Genomic DNA, 21481 nt, shown 5'->3' on the forward strand with positions numbered 1-21481 from the left:
GAGCTAGCAAGTGAACAAATGAGAGAGTGAGTGACTGAGTGAACAAACTAGTGAGTGAGTGAGTGAACAAACATTTTATTGAGTGAGTGAGCGAGTGAGTGAGCGAGAAAACGAGTGAGTGAGTGAGTTAACAAGGGAGTGAACGAGTGAGTGAACGAGTGAACGAACATTTATTGAGTGAGTGAGGGAATGAGAAAACGAGCAAGTGAGCGAATGAGTGAACAAGGGAGTGAACAAGAGAACGATTTAGTGAGTGAGCAAGTGAGTGAATGAACCAGAGAACGAGTGAGTGAGTGAGTGAGTGAGGTCCTGATCTGATTGGCTGGTGATGACAGTGGCGCCTCCTGCTGGTTTCAGGTGCTCTGCAGCAGCGTGGAGAGACCGCCGGTCGTCATGGCAGCAGAGACGTCCCAGCAACAGGAAGTGATCAGAAGTATGATCAGAAATGTTTTGATGATTGATTAACGATCGTTGATGATATAAAAACATTTTATAATCCCCAGAAGTGACCAACAAGTTGTTTCCTGTTTCCTGTTCAACGTCAGTAAAGAATCCAACCTGAACGAGCAACGTTTGTTTTCTTTCAAATATCAGCAGAGTGAGCGAGTGAATGAGTGAGTGAGAGAACGAGTGAGTGAGTGAGTGAGTGAGTGGACGAGTAAATGAGTGAGTGAGAGAATGAATTAGTGAACAAGAGAACAAGTGAGTGAGTGAGTGAGTGAGTGGACGCGTTCACACTTTAACTTCACCTAACACACCTGTCAAGTGTCGTGTTTTGGCCGGGAAAGTCCCGTATTTGAACCTTCTGTCCTGCCGTCCTCCCGTATTAGTATTTTCCCATAAATCTCCAGTATTTTAACCTTCTTTCTTATATATATATGACAAAAAGACACAAAATGACTTAAAAGACGTAGAATGACCAAAAAACACGTAAAAAGAGGCAAAATGACTTAAAAAATACATAAAATGACCAAAAGACACAACTGACTAAAAGAGATGTGAAATGAACTAAAAAAATGTAAAAAGACGTGTGATAAATCAAGTGACAAGTTTTCTCATTTTGCACTGAAATGAATGGACAGAAATGTTTCTGCAGCCACACTCAGCGCCCCCTGCTGGAGTCTCTGTAGAACGCAGACCCGGAGGTTGCCGCCTGGTGCAGCTGGATGATTGTTGTACTGACACTCAGAGGTCAGAGGTCACCAGGTGGCTCCATCAGATTAACAAACGTTTAATCCCGTCAGGATCAGGATCAGATCGTCTGTTCTCTCAGGAATCTATTTTTATCACAGCGGAAACAGGAGCAGCTTCATCACGCATCATAACAACAATAATAATAGTGGTGATTATTATAGATACAGGGAATACAAAGGATAATAATATATTAATATCAATAATAATATAAATAATAGTAATATAAATATTAATGGTAATATCAATATTAATAACAAAATATTATTATTAATAATAACAATAGTAATAATAAAATTAATAATAATTATTATAGTAATATCAATAACAATAACAATAATATTAATAACAGTAATAATAGAAGAAAACAGACGGACTCTTCTTGACAAACAGAAATTCACTTTTATTTATTGAAGAGATTCAGAAAGACTCAAACAGAACCACCTGGACCTGCAGAACACATGAAGAACCTGCAGAACATCAGAACATGTAGAACCTCAGTCAGAGGGGGGTCTGGTAGTCTGGGGGGGTCTGGTGGTCTAGGGGTCTGGGGGGGGGGGGTCTGGTGGTCTGATAGTCTGGGGGGGTCTGGTGGTCTTTGGGGGTCTGGTAGTCTGGGGGGGTCTGGTGGTCTAGGGGTCTGGTAGTCTGGGGGGGTCTGGTGGTCTGGGGGGGTCTGATAGTCTGGGGGGGTCTGGTGGTCTGGTAGTCTGGGGGGGTCTGGTGGTCTGGGGTGGGTCTGGTGGTCTAGGGGTCTGGTAGTCTGGGGGGGGTCTGGTGGTCTGGGGGGGGGTCTGGTGGTCTGGGGGGCACTCAGCTGCTTTTTAAACTCTTTAACCTGTTTAAAGTGGGAGGAGCTAATATTTGATTGACAGCTCCCTAAAACAAACATTTCTCAAACTTTTAGGACTCTGAAGGAACCTGGTTCTGGTCTGGACCTGGTTCTGAGTCGGATGTGAAGTGGATTCTGGTTCTTGTAGGTTCTGATGTGTCTGGGCTTCTCTACAGTGGGCTCTACCAGGTGTTTGGTCAGCGGACTCATAAGGCAACAGACCCGTCAGAACGGTTCCTCCCCGCCGCAGAACGCCGAGAACCTGAGGTGGGCGTGTTCTAACGCTTTATAACGGGAACAGGGTCGATTTTATTCTGCACGGAAACACGAGTCAGACGAAGCTCAAATATGAAGAGAGGCGTCAGAACCAGATGGTAGCAGCTTCTAGAGTTCTGCTCCTATCCCCCAGCATGCATCACTGTTCATCCCCCAGCATGCATCACTGCCTTACAGTGAAGGCACCGACCACTGTAGGCGTTAGAGTCAACAGCGAGTCGCTGGGCGCCATGTTGGAAACTCTCCATGGGAACAACTGGAGGTCTGAACAGAGTTATAGTCGGGGAATATATTTTAGCATAATCTGGACCAAAACAACCAGATTCATGCAAGAACACTTAAATAAATCTGTGAGTCCTCAATAACATGCACGACCCACGTAGAGACCACGCCCCCTTGTAGAGACCACGCCCCCTTATATGGGCCACGCCCCCTTGTAGGGGCCATGCCTGGACAAGCTTGATATTATCACCGTATTTCAATATAATGATTTCACATTGTAACGTTAGCTGCTGATCAAAGCATGCCAACATTAGCGGCTGATCATAGCGTGCTAATGTTAGCTGCTGATCATAACATGCTAACATTAGCGGCTGATCATAGCGTGCTAATGTTAGCTGCTGATCAAAGCATGCCAACATTAGCGGCTGATCATAACGTGCTAATGTTAGCTGCTAATCATAGCATGCTAACATTAGCGGCTGATCATAGCATACTAACATTAGCGGCTGATCATAGCATACTAACATTAGCGGCTGATCATAGCGTGCTAACGTCTGCTGGCGATCGATAGCATGCTAACATTAGCATGCTAGCATCATTCATTATTCATTTATTTGATTTGTTTAACTGCAATGTGATTGATGAGGGCTAGCGGGCTAATGCTATAAATCACGTTATAAATGAAAATATAATTATGTTGAAATAACGTGATAATATCCAGCGTGTCCAGACGTGTGCATCATTTTTAAGTGTCCTCTGGAAACACTTCTGTTGTGTTGTGGTCCTTGTATTCTAAATGCTGCTCTTGTTGTCAGATTGATGAAGATGTTTTCTCAGTTTGCTTGAGTTTTGTGTATTTGTGTTTTCTTTAGTTGCAGCGATCTCCGTATGTTTTTGTTGCTCAATGAAATAATAAAACTTCTGCTGATGTCTCAGGGTTTTTTTGTATGTTTTTAATATTTCCAAAATTCCCCCAGCCTAACTTCCCATGGAAAGTTTCTGGAAATTTACCGGAAATTTCCGCCTCTCTCGACCCGAGCGGTTAGCGCCAGGAGACAGAACGTGTCCGATCACCGTCAGCGTGTTCCAAATAACCAATATTTTTACTGAAATGGCCACTGGAGCTGCTGCTGTTGTTGTTGTTGTTTGTTGTTGTGTAACGTCATGAATCTGAAGTGTGTTTCGTAGACTTTAGTATTCTGGGGAACGAGCTGATCAAAGCGCTCCGGTCGTGATTGTCGCCGTTGGCTTCGTCTTCCCGTACGTTCAACACTGTGAGCAGCACGACCACGGAGCCAACACAAACCCTTAGAACCAGAGTTATTAATGAGTTATTAATGAGTTATTAATGGCATCACTTTGATTGGTTGAGTGCTAAACAAGTTTTAAAGGGGTTTTCTGGTGTTTTTGGACAGTTTTAAGAATCTGTTTGATGTTTTAATGACCTGATACACACCTCCATGGACGACATTTTGATTTGAGAGGTGGGGGGGCACAAGTGACTTTAATAAAACTCTTTCACTTCACTGTGTTTTCTGGTAGTTCTTCTAGTTTTATATTGTTACTTTTAAGTTTACTGTTCCCTTTTTTGGTTTGAACTTTTGTAAACGTAAACGTAGCAAAACATTATCACCCAATTCTGTGTTTCACCTTGTTAGTGAATTTCACCAATTTCACACTTATTTTTTTGGAATATATGGTAAACAGACCTCATTAGCATAGCGCCACCCAGTGGTGGGCAGGTCACACTGACCAGGAATATAACAGGTGGGGAGAAATTGAATAAATTGTCTTTCAGTAGTGATCATCAATTTTATTTGAAACGAGAGACAGAGAACACTGTAATTTTTTGTCAGTTGTATGGAAGAAAATCCTCTTTTTGACGTAAATGAAAAGTGAACAAGGGTCAATTTGATAATAATGATAATAATACATTTTATTTAAGGGAAACTTCAGTTTGAGCGGCCGTTTTCCGCTTGGTCCTAGTGCCTGATGCTTCTCTTTTGGATGTAAAAACTGCATGTCCCCTGTGTCCCCCCCTAAAATTACGTCCGTGCACACCTCATGTTTACATATAGCAACCTGTTTATAAAAGCCCAGCTTCCTTATAAATATTAATATCTATTTAGTTTATGTAGCTGGTTAGCTGAGGAGCTGAGGAGCTTCCTCACGTGATTGTTTCCCGTCTGATGTGATTGTTTCGCTTAAGGAACCTCATAGAATCCTGATTGTGGAGCTGTGACCGCTTCCTGTTTCAGAGCGGCGCCGGCTGCTCGCAGTGTGAACGCCCCGTTTAGGTTATGCATATACTTTAAAAGTGCAGATTAAAAAAAGTCATCTTTTTGGTGTTCAAGTGCATACATTTGTTCTCACATTTATGGCTTTTTTTTAGTAACAAAGGACTATAAATGCGGAGGACTGAGGCGCTCCTATAGTCTCTTGGTGTGCTTGGAGTTATAGTGGCTCCTCATGTCTTTACGCAGGCGGAACTTCTCTCCGCAGACGCCGCAGATGTACAGGTGGACGTCCATGTGCTTCTCCAGCTGCTCTCCGCCGGGGAAGATCTGGAAACACACCTGGCAGATGGTTTCCCCGGCCGACAGGTGTGAGATCATGTGTCGGACGTGGTCGTGTTTGAGGAAGGTTCCCTGGTCGCAGACGGGGCACACGTAGCGCGCCATGCCTTTGTGCATGTCGGTGTGCAGGCGGAGCTGGCGCTCCCGCAGGAACTGCTTCCCGCAGGTCTGACAGGTGAACTGCTTCTCCTTGGTGTGGACGGTGTAGTGCTCCCGCAGGTGGCAGCGCTGGTAGAAGCCTTTGCCGCAGATGCTGCAGAAGTGTTTGCGGCGGTGGTCCGGCTCGGCGCCCTCCTCCAGCAGCGCCGGGCGGAACAGCTCCTGCTCGTGGCAGGACAGGGCGTGCTCCAGCGCCAGGCTCTCGTTCTGGAACAGCATCCCGCAGTGAGGGCAGGCCAGGTCGGCCGCCTCCAGCAGGCCCTCCTCCATCCCCTGGGGCTCCTCCGGCAGGGACGCCTCATCCTCCTCCGATTCGCCGCCCTGGGATTCGCCGCAGCGCTCGGCGTGCTCCTGGAGCTGGCGGCCTTTGATCAGCACCTGACCACACCTCCCACAGGCGCAGATGTGACCCATGTGGTTGGACAGGTAGTGGGCCGACTTGTCCTCCTCCGTTAACAGAGCGCCGCACAGTTCGCAGGGGGCGCAGTCGGCGTCCTGCTTCTCATCTTTGACCTTACGAAGCTTCGCAGGGATTCCTGAATCGTCGCTGCTGGACATGTGGCCCTCAAAAGGCTCACTGCTGTTATCCATCCCCGAGACGCCGGGCTCCGGCTCTCGGTCCGACCCGGTTTTCTCCCTCCGCGAGTCTTTCCGTGCGGCTTCGCTGAAGCGTGCTCGACAGTCTCTGGCGGCGTGCTCGCCGACCCGGACCACCTCTATCTCAGGAAACATGCTTTCTTCTGGTTCCGTCTTGATGGAGATGCTCCTGGTGGACCCGGGCTCGCCGTCTGTCCCGGCTGCCACCGACCTGATGGCGAGGTCAGAGTTGTCCCGGGCCTCGGGCCAATCCTCCTCGCCTTTACAGATGACCCTGTGCTCCTCGACGCTCTCCGAGGTGGAGCTCTCCGCTTTGCTGGAGTCGTTGTCGCCCTCGGCGTTGGCTCTGGGCTGGTGGAAGGCCTTCCTGTTGGTGCAGGTCAGGATGTGTTCGATTAGAAGTTTCTCGCAGCTGAAGACGAAGCCGCAGTCGTCGCAGGTGTACGTGCGTCCGAAGCGAGGACGGTCTTTGAGAGCCGAACTCCTGCCGCCGCCGGACCTCTTTCTCAGGTCGCACGGCTGGTCGGCCGCTCCGTCCACCACCGGCGGCGCCACGATCAGAGGCGTGGTCACCACCTCCTCAGCCACCGCCGGTCTGCTGGCGGCCGCTGGGACGGCGGGGCGCCCCGCGGCGCTGCTGACGGCTTTCGGTAAATGCTCCGCCTCCGGCGCAGGGGGCCTCTTCTGCTCGTACATGCGGACTCCGAACATCATCTTCCCGCCGGCGGGGCCGGTGGAGGAGCTGGAGGAGGAGGCGGAGGAGGACGGGGTCAGGTTGGAGCTCCGGATGTCTCTGAGGTCCTCCAGAGAGTCGGGGATGTAGTACATCTGCAGGTACGCCATGGAGGCCTTGAGCTCCTCGAACTCGTAGCTGCCCACCACGATGCGTCCGAGGTACATGAGCTGCAGGATGAGGTCGAAGCACTCGGCGCTGATCTGCATGTTGCTGAGGTCCAGACGCCCGGCGCCCTGCTGGTCCCGGATGAACATCATCCTGAAGTAGGAGCTGCAGGCGGCCAGCACGGCCTTGTGCGCCCTGAAGTAGATGTCCCCGATGGCGATGAGGCAGTCGCACAGGAAGCCCCACTCCCTCTGGTTGTTGAGCTGCTGGAGGACGTGATCGCTGTGGCTCGGCCTCGCCATCGCCCTGCAGGGACACGGGGACACAAGGTCACGCTTCTGGTCTTCATCACGCTTTACATTTTTCACAGCAACACAACGAAGCTTACACAACACAGAACACAGTTACAAAACATCACGTCGTTTATCAGCAACGACGTGAAAGACTTTCAACTTAACCCTTTGATGCACAACACGGGTCTAAAGCAGGGGGCCGCTGGAGGCAGTATCGAAATGACCAAAAAAAACAAACAAAAAAACTGAAAAAACACTAAAATACTTAAAAAAGACACAAAATGACAAAAAGACACAAAATTGTTATTTTTTTAAAGCCAAAAATGACCCAAAAAATACACAAAACCACAGAAAAAAACCCTAAAATGACTTAAAAAAAAGACACAAAATTACAAAAAAAGACGCAAAATGACAAAAAAATACACAGAATTACCAAAAAAGACACAAAATTATTATTTTTTTTAAAGACACAAAATGACCAAAAAAAATACTCACAATTACTAAAAAAGACACAAAATTTAAAAAAGACACAAAATTACGGAAAAGACAAAAAATTCCCCATAAAAAGTAATTAAAGGGACCTTCCACACACAACACGGTAAAGTGCCATTCATATAAAACTCACATTAAACTTTCATATCAAGGTGGGGGCCACAAAATATCGTCACGAGGGCCATAATTGGCCCACGGGCCGCCAGTTAGAGACCCCTGGATTAAAGTGACCCAACTGAGTTTTTATATTCTATATCTTTGCAATAAATTAATTTCATCATTCAGTATTGCAGGTTTTCCTCCAATAACTTGTTTTAGATCATCATACATCCCAATTTCTTGTTTTCATTTCTTACTTTTTGAATAAAAACCCTTGTTTTATCACTCCTCTTCTAAAGCACAAGGTGATTTCTGACCCATGTTGTGCATTAGAAGGTGTTTATATGTTGTCACCAGTTTAAAACCTGACAAAGAAGACACAAATATTAACTATCCTATTTTGTTAAATTGGTGTTTTTTCCAATGGAAATGATTATTTGGTGGCTCTAATAAGTCTCAAATGTTAAAATATGTGATTTTCCAATGTAATCTGGTGGTTCTAACAACTCTTTTAAAGTTAAACCTTCAAAATAAGACAAACATAGTTACACATATACTCACATTGTTCATTTAGTGAATCACTTTTTGTATCACTACTCTTCTAATGCACAAGGTCATTTTAGACCCATGTGTGGAAACTTGATGGAATAATACAAAAACTAGTTTTCTTCATAAAGTATGAAAGGAAAATGGATATAATGATCTGTTGTAATAATAAAAAGATATTCAGACACACAGCAGCATTAATAACATGGGGATGAATGAATGAGGGTCATTTAGACCATGTTGGTCATTAGAAGGAGTTTATATGTTGAACATCAAAGGGTTAAACCAGTTGAAACACTAATTGTCCTGTTTAGATCTGTTAGAATGATTTGAATATTATACTTGTTGAAAATGAAATGTTACTGTCTTCTTCTCTTTTCCTCTTTGTGATTCTTCTCCAACAGTCATCACAGGTCACTATGCATGCGTAATTCACTGAACCTTGATAATGTCTATCTCTATGCATTTATATTAATCAGGTAATATGATTTTGATGCATTGATTGTGTTTGTGTGTTAATGTTGATGTAGAAAACTATGATTACTTTAATTACATATATTCCATTTGCTTAAACTGATTAAGATTCTATAATCACAAAATAGTATTGTCTGTCTTATATTGTTTAACCTTTAAAAGAACATGTAGATGGGTGATTTCAGAATTGCGGGTACATTTCGCGTCTCCCAGTAAAACCTTTGATTATTTCCCCCTAAAAAAGTATTTACTGGATCTGTTTTAAATAATATTGCTAATTATATTGAATGTTCACCAATAATAATGATTGGTGTGTATTTTAGCCACAATTTATATGTAAAATATTCATTAAATGATTCCTATCCACCAATTGTTGGCTGTCTTCAGCTTGTGATTCACATGTTCATGTTGAATTAACATAAAATAATTCATTAAAATTAGCAGTTTTTTTGTGCTAATTCTATAAATACTTATACTTACAGTTGCACAGAGTATTTATTTTCTGTAATAAATGAGATTTCAACATTAAAAATATATATTTTTTATCTGTCCCTGTGATCCGGTCAACTCTGTTATCTCTGTTATAAAACCATATAAAAAACCTCCAGCATTCAAATAAAACATGTGACCTGCAGCCAGTGATGTCACTTCCTCTTGCAGAGAAGATTTGGAGGGAATTAATGAATGTTTAACTTTCTCTCTCCAACAGTAGATTAATTATATGACAATTCTGTTACTATGATATTCTAGTGAATCTGTCATTAAAACAAACAATTATATGATGAAAATTCATAAAAGTATGGTTTTATTCATGACATGTGGTATCTGGTTTTAAGCTAGCATGTGGAGTTAAAGCACAAAATGGTGGAAAATGTCAACTCTGTTATTGTCAACTCTGTTACATGTGTCAACATTTTAATGATAACAGAGTTACTGTTTTTGGCCTTTCACACATAGTTTGTCAACTCTGTTATTCATGTCAACTCCATTTACATAGGCGTCAACTCTGTTTCTCACAGTTTTATTTTAAAAAAAATTGAATTAAATATGTTTTATTGTTGACAAACTAACCAGAAGCTGTGTCATAATTAACTTTCTCACTATACATGAAATTTCAAAGCGTTTCATTCATTTTTGGAGCAATATTTAGAGAAAATCCAAACTGTCTTGGCAACTTTCCAATTAAATGTGTCAATGTTTTTACTGAAATGTTTACCTGAAAAAAGAATCTTTATCTTAGAAAATGTAAAGTTGAATTAGCTGATGTAAAGACAAAAGTTCTCTTAGGAAAGAAATGGTTTTAAACTGTATTACATCTGAGGACTATACATATTTACCCTAATCTGTCTGCAACAGAGTTGACTGATTTTACTGTTGCTACCATGATTTTCACATTCAGTATTTTAAATCTTACATGTTTAAGCTTGGCAAATGCTGGAAGTGTTAAATTTAAAGTATTCTCTATGGGAATGAAAAAGGTTTTATGGAAAAAAATTACATAAAATTCTTAATTTTTCTAAACTTCAAATGTACCCGCAATTCTGAAATGGGCCAGATACTGAAGAATAGTTGGCTCTTGTTATATTTCTGTAGGTCATAATAAGGCAGTATGTTCGTCATAACAGGTTTGTTAGCAGGTCACATGACCTCGTCCTGGGCAGCAGGGATTGGATGCCCAGGTGGCCTGATGTGTGACGGTGTGAAAGAAGACTGGCCAATCAGCGAGGGGGAGGGCGGGACTTCCTGGAGGAAATCTACCTTCATGATATAATTAAACTACGTTAGTGTAAAACTGGGTTTTAGAGCAGAGACGAGGTTTTCAGACTTCATGACCTGAAGCCTGTCTGTGTATCAGGGACAGGTAAAGTGAATCCCAGAGCTCTGTCATTCACATTTCTGGACGTATTGTAATAAAATATGTTAAACTGGGAACTGGGACGACTCCAGCTCATCATCCCCATCAAAGGCTGCGCAGAAATAACTGGTGAGGTATTTTCCTGTTGCTGTCAGATTATTCAATTTTCAAAGTTTACTCATGCAATTTTTCTAACAGATCCTGTTGATCAGTCTGAACATGCAGACTTTAGGTCAGGGGGCTCAAACTGGCGGCCCGCGGGCCAATTGTGGCCCTCGTGATGATATTTTGTGGCCCCCACCTTGATATGAAAGTTTAATGTGAGTTTTATATGAATGGCACTTTACCGTGTTGTGTGTGGAAGGTCCCTTTAATTACTGTTTATGGGGAATTTTGCGTCTTTTTTTGGTAATTTTGTGTCTTTTTTGGGTCATTTTGAGTATTTTTTAAGTAATTTTGTGTCTTTTCTTAGTAATTTTGTGTCTTTTTTTAGTGATTTTTTGGTCACTTTGATCCTGTCCCAGCAGCCTCCAGGTGCTTTAGGTCAGCAGGTTAACTTTATTAGATCGTGTCGACTCAAACTGTCAATCAAATCCACTTCACAGAGATTTTGAATGCACCGATAATAACTCATGGACTTTGTTAATGTTCCTGTTGAAATTCTGCCACGTTTTGAACAAAATCCTCCAAAAACTAACGAAGAAAACAAACATTTTGCTGATCAGAGGATAAAAGAGTTTAAAGAGCAGAATGAGATCAGAGCGAGAACCTAAAGAACCAAAACAACAGAACTAGTTACAGGAGAACCATTTAATTATTCACTAAACACAGAATATATCTCTAGGAACCCAAATATAGAACCTCAACGCCACCGTTCACAGCCACAACATTCTCTTCTCTGTGTATTTGTGTTTCACTGCAACACATTCAATCTATATAATCTCTATAATCTATAAAATCTATATAATCAATATAATCAATATAATCTATATAATCTATAAAATCTATATAATCTATATAATCTATATGATCTCTGTAATCAATATAATCTCTATAATCTCTATAATCAATAAATCCTGCATCATCCTCTGTGGAACCATCAACCAGAACAACTCCAACAGTCTTGGTGCAGAATAACAGTTAGAACGACAGAAATCAGGAAAACTTGTTGAATTTCTCTCATTCATTATTTTTCTTTCAATGTAATAAAAGAGAATTTATACATAAAACACTTTAAGTCACATTTATGACTTTTTAAAGAACAAAATGAAACAATTAAAGACCCAAAAAGGTTCAAAGAGCCGAAGGAGAACAGAGTGACTTTAGTTAATTTATTAAATATTTATTAATTTATTACTTTAGTTAATTTATTAAATATTTATTAATTTATTACTTTAGTTAATTTATTAAATATTTATTAATTTATTACTTTAGTTACTGAATTTATTACTTTAGTTAATTAATAAATTACTTTAGATAATGAATTTATTACTTTAGTTAATTTATTAAATATTTATTCATTTATTACTTTAGTTAATTTATTAAATATTTATTAATTTATTACTTTAGTTACTGAATTTATTACTTTAGTTAATTAATAAATTACTTTAGATAATGAATTTATTACTTTAGTTAATTAATAAATTACTTTAGATAATGAATTTCTTACTTTAGATAATGAATTTATTACTTTAGTTAATTAATTTATTACTTTAGTTAATGAATTTATTACTTTAGTTAATGAATTTATTACTTTAGTTAATTAATAAATTACTTTAGATAATGAATTTCTTACTTTAGATAATGAATTTATTACTTTAGTTAATTTATTTATTACTTTAGTTAATTTATTTATTACTTTAGTTAATGAATTTATTACTTTAGTTAATGAATTTATTACTTTAGTTAATTTATTTATTACTTTAGTTAATTAATTTATTACTTTAGTTTATTTATTTATTACTTTAGTTTATTTATTTATTACTTTAGTTACTGTCTGGAGTTATTGACAGTAAATAAACATCTAAAAACATTTAACAGTCGGACTGACGTTGATGTTTATTTGATTTAAATAAAAGTCACATTAATACATTTACAAACCTTCCACAATCACATTTAAGACCATTAAAGTGACATTTTTAGGAGAATTTAAGGCTTTGTAACGTCTCAAATTAAAATGATTGGATTTAAGACTTTTTATGATCTGACAGAGACTCTGAGTCCTGACCTCTCCTCTCTGCTCTGTGTAAACAGCCTCTCCTGTCCTCTCCTCTCTGCTCTGTGTAAACAGCCTCTCCTGTCCTCTCCTCTCTGCTCTGTGTAAACAGCCTCTCCTGTCCTCTCCCCTCTGCTCTGTGTAAACAGCCTCTCCTGTCCTCTCCTCTCTGCTCTGTGTAAACAGCCTCTCCTGTCCTCTCCTCTCTGCTCTGTGTAAACAGCCTCTCCTGTCCTGTCCTCTCAGCTCTGTGTAAACAGCCTCTCCTGTCCTCTCCTCTCAGCTCTGTGTAAACAGCCTCTCCTGTCCTCTCCTCTCAGCTCTGTGTAAACAGCCTCTCCTGTCCTCTCCCCTCTGCTCTGTGTAAACAGCATAATTTAATGTTTTTAACAGGATTAACTGGTTTATTTTAAATGACACGTGGAGAATAAAGACTTTCTGTCTGTTTGTTTGAGATAAAAACTAAAACAGCCAAAAAAAAGAAAAAAAAGAAAAAAGAAAAAAAAAAAGTCACACTGTCCCACAAAAACAAAACAAGAGGCCAACTATCATAATCACATGTGTGAACAGAAAACATAAAATAGAGGTGCTAAAGCTGGGAAAGAACCTGAAGGGGACAGGAGTTTATGTTAACGAGCATCTCACAAAGAGAAATGCTGAAATCACACGACAGGCAAGACTCCTGGAGAAGGAAAAGCTCATTCAAGACTCCTGGAGAAGGAAAAGCTCATTCAGGACTCTGGAGAAGGAAAAGCTCATCCAGGACTCTGGAGAAGGAAAAGCTCATTCAAGACTCCTGGAGAAGGAAAAGCTCATTCAGGACTCTGGAGAAGGAAAAGCTCATTCAGGACTCCTGGAGAAGGAAAAGCTCATTCAGGACTCTGGAGAAGGAAAAGCTCATTCAGGACTCTGGAGAAGGAAAAGCTCATTCAGGACTCTGGAGAAGGAAAAGCTCATTCAGGACTCTGGAGAAGGAAAAGCTCATTCAGGACTCTGGAGAAGGAAAAGCTCATTCAGGACTCTGGAGAAGGAAAAGCTCATTCAGGACTCTGGAGAAGGAAAAGCTCATTCAGGACTCTGGAGAAGGAAAAGCTCATTCAGGACTCTGGAGAAGGAAAAGCTCATTCAGGACTCCTGGAGAAGGAAAAGCTCATTCAGGACTCTGGAGAAGGAAAAGCTCATTCAGGACTCCTGGAGAAGGAAAAGCTCATTCAGGACTCTGGAGAAGGAAAAGCTCATTCAGGACTCTGGAGAAGGAAAAGCTCATTCAGGACTCTGGAGAAGGAAAAGCTCATTCAGGACTCTGGAGAAGGAAAAGCTCATTCAGGACTCTGGAGAAGGAGCTGGTATTGATTAGACCCAATGGTAGACCAGAACAGACCTCGAGAGATATAAATGATGAATTAATGGAGAAATGTCATTATTTCTGTGTTTACTGAGTGATGTGGGAAACAAGACCTGGCCATGACAATGTGTGAACACACAAAGTTAAAATCTTTTGATCGTCCAGATGATTGGTTTAATGAGTTAGAAACTGATTGATCCAGACATCCATTTCTATCAGAATGTTAATTTACCTGTGAATATTATTCTGAGGAAGTTAAAAACTAACAGAAGGGTTTTCAGTGATCCACTCCAACAGCAGCAGTCTTTAATGAAAGACGATCTTAACCAGTTCCAAGAAGAGTTTACTGCTGAAGCAACACCAGAGACAAGGTGGAGTAATGATGGAGAGCTGGTGGAGTAATGATGGAGAGCTGGTGGAGTAATGATGAAGAGCTGGTGGAGTAATGATGGAGAGCTGGTGGAGTAATGATGGAGAGCTGGTGGAGTAATGATGGAGAGCTGGTGGAGTAATGATGGAGAGCTGGTGGAGTAATGATGGAGAGCTGGTGGAGTAATGATGGAGAGCTGGTGGAGTAATGATGAAGAGCTGGTGGAGTAATGATGAAGAGCTGGTGGAGTAATGATGGAGAGCTGGTGGAGTAATGATGGAGAGCTGGTGGAGTAATGATGAAGAGCTGGTGGAGTAATGATGGAGAGCTGGTGGAGTAATGATGGAGAGCTGGTGGAGCAGTGATGGAGAGCTGGTGGAGTAATGATGGAGAGCTGGTGGAGTAATGATGAAGAGCTGGGGGAGTAATGATGAAGAGCTGGTGGAGTAATGATGAAGAGCTGGTGGAGTAGTGATGGAGAGCTGGTGGAGTAATGATGGAGAGCTGGTGGAGTAATGATGGAGAGCTGGTGGAGTAATGATGGAGAGCTGGTGGAGTAATGATGGAGAGCTGGTGGAGTAATGATGAAGAGCTGGGGGAGTAATGATGAGTGTTTGAGGTTCAGGTGGAGAGAATCACAGATGTTCAGCAGCTGCAGCAGGTCCTGCTGTGATCATTTCAACACAAAGATCTTGGAAATACTTGAAAAACAAAAAGGGAGGATGAGTGTTGTTTGTGGCGACTTTAACATTGATTTATTAAAGTCAAATGATCATCAGAACAGCTGAGTTTATTGATGCTATGTTCAGTTTTGGTTTCTATCCGTTGATCCCAAAGCCCAGCAGCTAACCAAGGACAGCGCTACTCTGATTGATCATATTAGTGACAGATATTAGTGATCATTGTCTGTCTTTGCAATTGTTGAAAAGAACAATAAGATGGATTGTTCAGGAAAGAGTCCCACTCATTGTTGAGGTAGAGGGACCACACCAGGACCAGGAGCAGCTCCCAGGACTGGATCAGCCCATCCTGACTGGCAGGAAGTTCACGAGGAGGATCCCAATGATGCTTCAATGCATTTTGAAACGTTTTTCAGATATTGTCCAGTGAAAAAGTTTACACAAAACCCTAAAACGAGTAGAAACCCATGGCTGACAGGTGGACTGGACAAGGCTTGTCAAAAGAAAAACAAGCTATAAGGAATTTTAAAAGCATCGAACAAAGGAAAGGGAGGATAATTATAAAAAATATAGAAACAGACTGACGTCTATTATGTGATGTCAAAAGAAGATGTATTACGAACAATTGTTTCTAAAATATAAAAGAATATGAAGGCTACCCGGAGTGTATTAATGAGGTGATCAAACATCATAATGACAGGTGTTTTCCAATAAACAGAGTTAACCCATTGACGGCGGGAAAGCATTACCACATTTCTACCATTAAAGCGGGACAGAGGATACGTCGTTTTGTAGTATTTGTAGTTTTTTCCACCTATTTTCGGTCTCTTGGCCAATGAAATGCATCAGAATCATGATCAGAATACATGCGGGAGTGTCGCAATGCATCATGGGACTTTTCCAGAACTTACAAATCATGGAGGAAGACGACTATAGCGGAGGAATATATATATATATATATAAATATATATATATATATATGTATATATATCTATAGCGGAGGAGCTCAGCAGGAAGTGACGGAAGAGATCTGATGAAAACAGCCGATGATTTTATTGCTGATCTGGACTTTGAACCCTCGGAACCAATCGACCGGCATTTATGGATGAGGAATATGTTTTTAGACGACATATTTTCACCGAAGAACAGACAGATTTGTGGCCATCTGGAGATAATAATAATATTATTAATAATATATTAATATTAATAATGATAATAATTGATTGTGATGATGATATAAGAAATCATGACTGTTTATATCTTATATTACTTTATGCGTCGTTGAGTACCCTGAAAACTGCAATATATAAAATGTATTATTATTATTATTATTATTATTATGATATTTAAAAAAAAAAATTAATTACAGTAGGCTAATGAGAACTATGTCTTGTTCTTCCAGTGGTCATATCATGTTAGCATCTTGCTAATGGGCATGTATTAGTATTATGCATAGGATTTTTATTCAGTCAAATGTAACATTTGCTGAGTTTGTTGATTTTTAAAAAAAAACTTTATTGAAGGTTTGGACAAATAAACTCATCTTCGTATGAAAGCCACGGGTATAAGCTCTCAAATACTTTTTGAATTTCATTTCTATCTGCTACAGAGGCTGAAACATCTATTATTTAGTAGGTGTTGAGTTTCCAGAAAGACTTCAGGTTTTAGGGGGTCTTTCAGGATCTCCAGAGGTTTAACAGGCGCTTTAGACCTTAATGGGTTAAAGGTGACAGCTCAGTGACGGAGGATACTGAGAGCATGTTAATGAGTTCAACCATTACTTTGTTAATGTTGGTCCTAATTAAGCAAAAGAGATTCTATTACAGGTGGAAAAGATGAAACCTTTCATTTAGCTTTCAATAAATGTCACACAATGTTTCTCGGGGGAGTTTGTGAAAGTGACATTTTAGAAGTAGTAAGAGAATTTAAGAGTAAAACATCTACTGATTGCAATGATCTAAATATGTCACTTATAAAAGAGGTTATTTTTTGTGTCCTTGAGCCATTAACTTCTATTTGTAACAAATCTTTTCAAGATGAAAACAGCCAAAGTGATCCCAATCTATAAAAACGGAGAGAAGCAATCTGTGTCACATTACAGACCAGTTTCTTTACTACCTCCATTTTCTAAAATGATTGAAAAGTTGTTTGTAAAGAGGTTAGATTTTTTATTGATAAATATGATTTATTGAATGACCATCAGTATGGGTTTAGGAGAAATCGCTCAACATCATTAGCAGTGATGGAATTTGTAGAAAACATTGCGACCGCTATAGATAATAATCAGTTTGGAGTAGGCGTGGTTATTGATTTGATACGATCGATCACTCTTCACTTCTACAGAAATGTGAACGGTATGGCACAACTTTGGTTAATCAATAATAGGTTTCAATTTGTGAGTATTGATGATATTAAATCTCAACTTAAACATGTAACCTGTGGAGTTCCACAAGGATCAGTGTTGGGACCAAAGTGATTCATACTTTACATAAATTATAGTTGTACTGTAAGTGATACATTAAAATATGTTATGTTTGCATATGAAACAAAGTTTTTGGGAGTAATAATAGATGATAAAATGTGTTGGAAGCCTCACCTAAAATATATAAAACAGAAATGATCCAAGTCTATTTCTATCCTTTACAAAACAAGAGATCTACTGAATAAGAACCTTCATTTGTTGAACTTACTGTTTGTATTCAAAACATGTTTAAATTAAGGCTTTATGGATTTATAACTTAAAGGGGTTATTAATGTTTGAAACTCACAAAGTCAGAACTAATCTCAAGTACAGATGTGTGTCAGTTTTGGGTGTAAAATTATGGAATTATGGACTAAATGATGATTTTTCAGTTTAAGGTATCATGTGTTTTGTAACGATGTGAATTATTCAGTTAATGTCGTGTATATAATGTATATAATGTCATGTATATAATGTATATAATGTTTATAATGTATATAATGTCATGTATATAATGTATATAATGTATATAATGTATATAATGTCATGTATATAATGTATATAATGTTTATAATGTATATAATGTATATAATGTCATGTTTATAATGTTTATAATGTATATAATGTATATAATGTCATGTTTATAATGTTTATAATGTATATAATGTATGTAATGTTTATAATGTATATAATGTTTATAATGTTTATAATGTCATGTATATAATGTCTATAATGTATATAATGTCATGTATATAATGTATATAATGTTTATAATGTATATAATGTATATAATGTCATGTTTATAATGTTTATAATGTATATAATGTTTATAATGTTTATAATGTATACAATGTATATAATGTATATAATGTATATAATGTTTATAATGTATATAATGTTTATAATGTTTATAATGTATATAATGTTTATAATGTTTATAATGTTTACATGTAGATGTTCAGGAGGCAGAAGTCAGCCTGGTCCTGTTTCAGTTACTGTCTGATGGATTCTTTTGTAAAAAACATGATTTTATTTTGTCTTTGTTTTGTTTTTGTTTTTTGTAACCGAAATAAAGCATTCATTCACAACAGCCTCTCCTGTCCTCTCCCCTCTGCTCTGTGTAAACAGCCTCTCCTGTCCTCTCCTCTCAGCTCTGTGTAAACAGCCTCTCCTGTCCTCTCCTCTCCTCTCAGCTCTGTGTAAACAGCCTCTCCTGTCCTCTCCTCTCAGCTCTGTGTAAACAGCCTCTCCTGTCCTCTCCTCTCTGCTCTGTGTAAACAGCCTCTCCTGTCCTCTCCTCTCTGCTCTGTGTAAACAGCCTCTCCTGTCCTCTCCTCTCAGCTCTGTGTAAACAGCCTCTCCTGTCCTCTCCCCTCTGCTCTGTGTAAACAGACTCTCCTGTCCTCTCCTCTCCTCTCAGCTCTGTGTAAACAGCCTCTCCTGTCCTCTCCTCTCTGCTCTGTGTAAACAGCCTCTCCTGTCCTCTCCCCTCAGCTCTGTGTAAACAGCCTCTCCTGTCCTCTCCCCTCTGCTCTGTGTAAACAGCCTCTCCTGTCCTCTCCTCTCAGCTCTGTGTAAACAGCCTCTCCTGTCCTCTCCTCTCAGCTCTGTGTAAACAGCCTGTCCTCTCCTCTCTGCTCTGTGTAAACAGCCTGTCCTCTCCTCTCTGCTCTGTGTAAACAGCCTCTCCTGTCCTCTCCTCTCTGCTCTGTGTAAACAGCCTCTCCTGTCCTCTCCTCTCTGCTCTGTGTAAACAGCCTGTCCTCTCCTCTCTGCTCTGTGTAAACAGCCTCTCCTGTCCTCTCCTCTCTGCTCTGTGTAAACAGCCTCTCCTGTCCTCTCCTCTCTGCTCTGTGTAAACAGCCTGTCCTCTCCTCTCTGCTCTGTGTAAACAGCCTCTCCTGTCCTCTCCTCTCTGCTCTGTGTAAACAGCCTCTCCTGTCCTCTCCTCTCAGCTCTGTGTAAACAGCCTCTCCTGTCCTCTCCTCTCTGCTCTGTGTAAACAGCCTCTCCTGTCCTCTCCCCTCTGCTCTGTGTAAACAGCCTCTCCTGTCCTCTCCCCTCTGCTCTGTGTAAACAGCCTCTCCTGTCCTCTCCCCTCTGCTCTGTGTAAACAGCCTCTCCTGTCCTCTCCTCTCTGCTCTGTGTAAACAGCCTCTCCTGTCCTCTCCTCTCTGCTCTGTGTAAACAGCCTCTCCTGTCCTCTCCTCTCTGCTCTGTGTAAACAGCCTCTCCTGTCCTCTCCTCTCAGCTCTGTGTAAACAGCCTCTCCTGTCCTCTCCCCTCTGCTCTGTGTAAACAGCCTCTCCTGTCCTCTCCTCTCTGCTCTGTGTAAACAGCCTCTCCTGTCCTCTCCTCTCTGCTCTGTGTAAACAGCCTCTCCTGTCCTCTCCTCTCTGCTCTGTGTAAACAGCCTCTCCTGTCCTCTCCTCTCTGCTCTGTGTAAACAGCCTCTCCTGTCCTCTCCTCTCAGCTCTGTGTAAACAGCCTCTCCTGTCCTCTCCCCTCTGCTTTGTGTAAACAGCCTCTCCTGTCCTCTCCTCTCTGCTCTGTGTAAACAGCCTCTCCTGTCCTCTCCTCTCTGCTCTGTGTAAACAGCCTCTCCTGTCCTCTCCTCTCTGCTCTGTGTAAACAGCCTCTCCTGTCCTCTCCTCTCAGCTCTGTGTAAACAGCCTCTCCTGTCCTCTCCTCTCTGCTCTGTGTAAACAGCCTCTCCTGTCCTCTCCTCTCAGCTCTGTGTAAACAGCCTCTCCTGTCCTCTCCTCTCTGCTCTGTGTAAACAGCCTCTCCTGTCCTCTCCCCTCAGCTCTGTGTAAACAGCAGAATTTAATGTTTTTAACAGGATTAACTGGTTTATTTTAAATGACACATGGAGAATAAAGACTTTCTGTCTGTTTGTTTGAGACAAAAACACTAAAACAGCCTCAGATTTTGTTGTTTAGTGTCTCGCCCCCGCAGCCTTCACCGAGCCCCGGGGAGGACCCGCCGAGCCCCGGGGAGGACCCGGGGAGGACCCCCCGAGCCCCGGGGAGGACCCGGGGAGGACCCCCCGAGCCCCGGGGAGGACCCGGGGAGGACGGAGGGGGCGAGCCGGGAGAGGCTCCGCGGATAAAATGGAGATTACGGCTGTTAGCTTCATGAAGCTAACAGCCGCTAGCATCAAACAACACCGGAAGTCACTCCGAGCGGAGCTTCAAAATAAAACCACGATACGAACTGATAACTACTAAAACAGTGAAAAACATTCAAACACAGACCGGATTATAAAACACAAGCTCCATATAATTTAATTAATATGATTTATATAATAAAAAGGGGCATCTGAAGCGAATCTAGACCGCTCAATGTGTATGTGTAATCATATTTTGAAAATCCGGACCGGATGTGGTAGTTATAAATGCCGCCACAGTGACGGAGCTCAGTCAGATCTCTCCCGCACCGCGGACCCGCCGCCCCCGCACCGCCTCCCGCACCCAGCAGGCCCGGAGCCCCGCCAGGCGGCTCGGGCCCCGGCCCGCACACTCACCGAGGCACCGCAGGCCGCTGTCCCGGGTCCGGAGGCTGGAGGTGTCCGGGGTCCGGAGGCTGGAGGAGCTGTCCCCGGGCCGGGCTGGGGCTGCAGGCCGGGCTGGAGGAGCTGTCCCCGGGCCGGGCTGGGGCTGCAGGCCGGGCTGGAGGAGCTGTCCCCGGGCCGGGCTGGGGCTGCAGGCCGGGCTGGAGGAGCTGTCCCCGGGCCGGGCTGGGGCTGCAGGCCGGGCTGGAGGAGCTGTCCCCGGGCCGGGCTGGGGCTGCAGGCCGGGCTGGAGGAGCTGTCCCCGGGCCGGGCTGGGGCTGCAGGCCGGAGGCTGGAGGTGTTGAGGCGGGCCGTGAGACGAGCAGCAGCCGCTTCTTGTTCTCCTCCTGCGGGATGAAAGGACTTCCGCAGACTGCCGCTGCGTGAAGCGCCACGCACCGAGG

General features: G+C 41.9%; 3 protein-coding genes across 4 annotated transcripts in view; 2 read left to right on the forward strand and 1 right to left on the reverse strand.

Moving 5' to 3' along the window:
• The window catches only part of mthfd1a (methylenetetrahydrofolate dehydrogenase (NADP+ dependent) 1a, methenyltetrahydrofolate cyclohydrolase, formyltetrahydrofolate synthetase), a 12578-nt gene extending 12064 nt beyond the window's left edge, over window positions 1-514 (forward strand). For both annotated transcript variants that reach the window (XM_059356133.1, XM_059356134.1), the window contains one exon: window positions 358-514. The gene's annotated coding sequence lies outside the window, so the exon portion shown is untranslated. The remainder of the gene's footprint in view (window positions 1-357) is intronic.
• Window positions 1-21481, forward strand: part of LOC131990883 (NACHT, LRR and PYD domains-containing protein 3-like) — a 220691-nt gene that overhangs the window by 61797 nt on the left and 137413 nt on the right. The window lies entirely within an intron of this gene.
• Window positions 2457-21185, reverse strand: zbtb1 (zinc finger and BTB domain containing 1). The gene is made up of 2 exons (XM_059356095.1): window positions 21051-21185; window positions 2457-7000 (listed from the first exon to the last, which is right to left on the reverse strand). The coding sequence occupies exon 2, from the start codon at window positions 6994-6996 to the stop codon at window positions 4951-4953; it is 2046 nt and encodes a 681-aa protein (XP_059212078.1). The 5' UTR covers window positions 6997-7000; window positions 21051-21185; the 3' UTR covers window positions 2457-4950.

The sequence above is a fragment of the Centropristis striata genome, chromosome 18, assembly GCF_030273125.1.
Source record: "Centropristis striata isolate RG_2023a ecotype Rhode Island chromosome 18, C.striata_1.0, whole genome shotgun sequence".
Classification (NCBI taxonomy): domain Eukaryota; kingdom Metazoa; phylum Chordata; class Actinopteri; order Perciformes; family Serranidae; genus Centropristis; species Centropristis striata.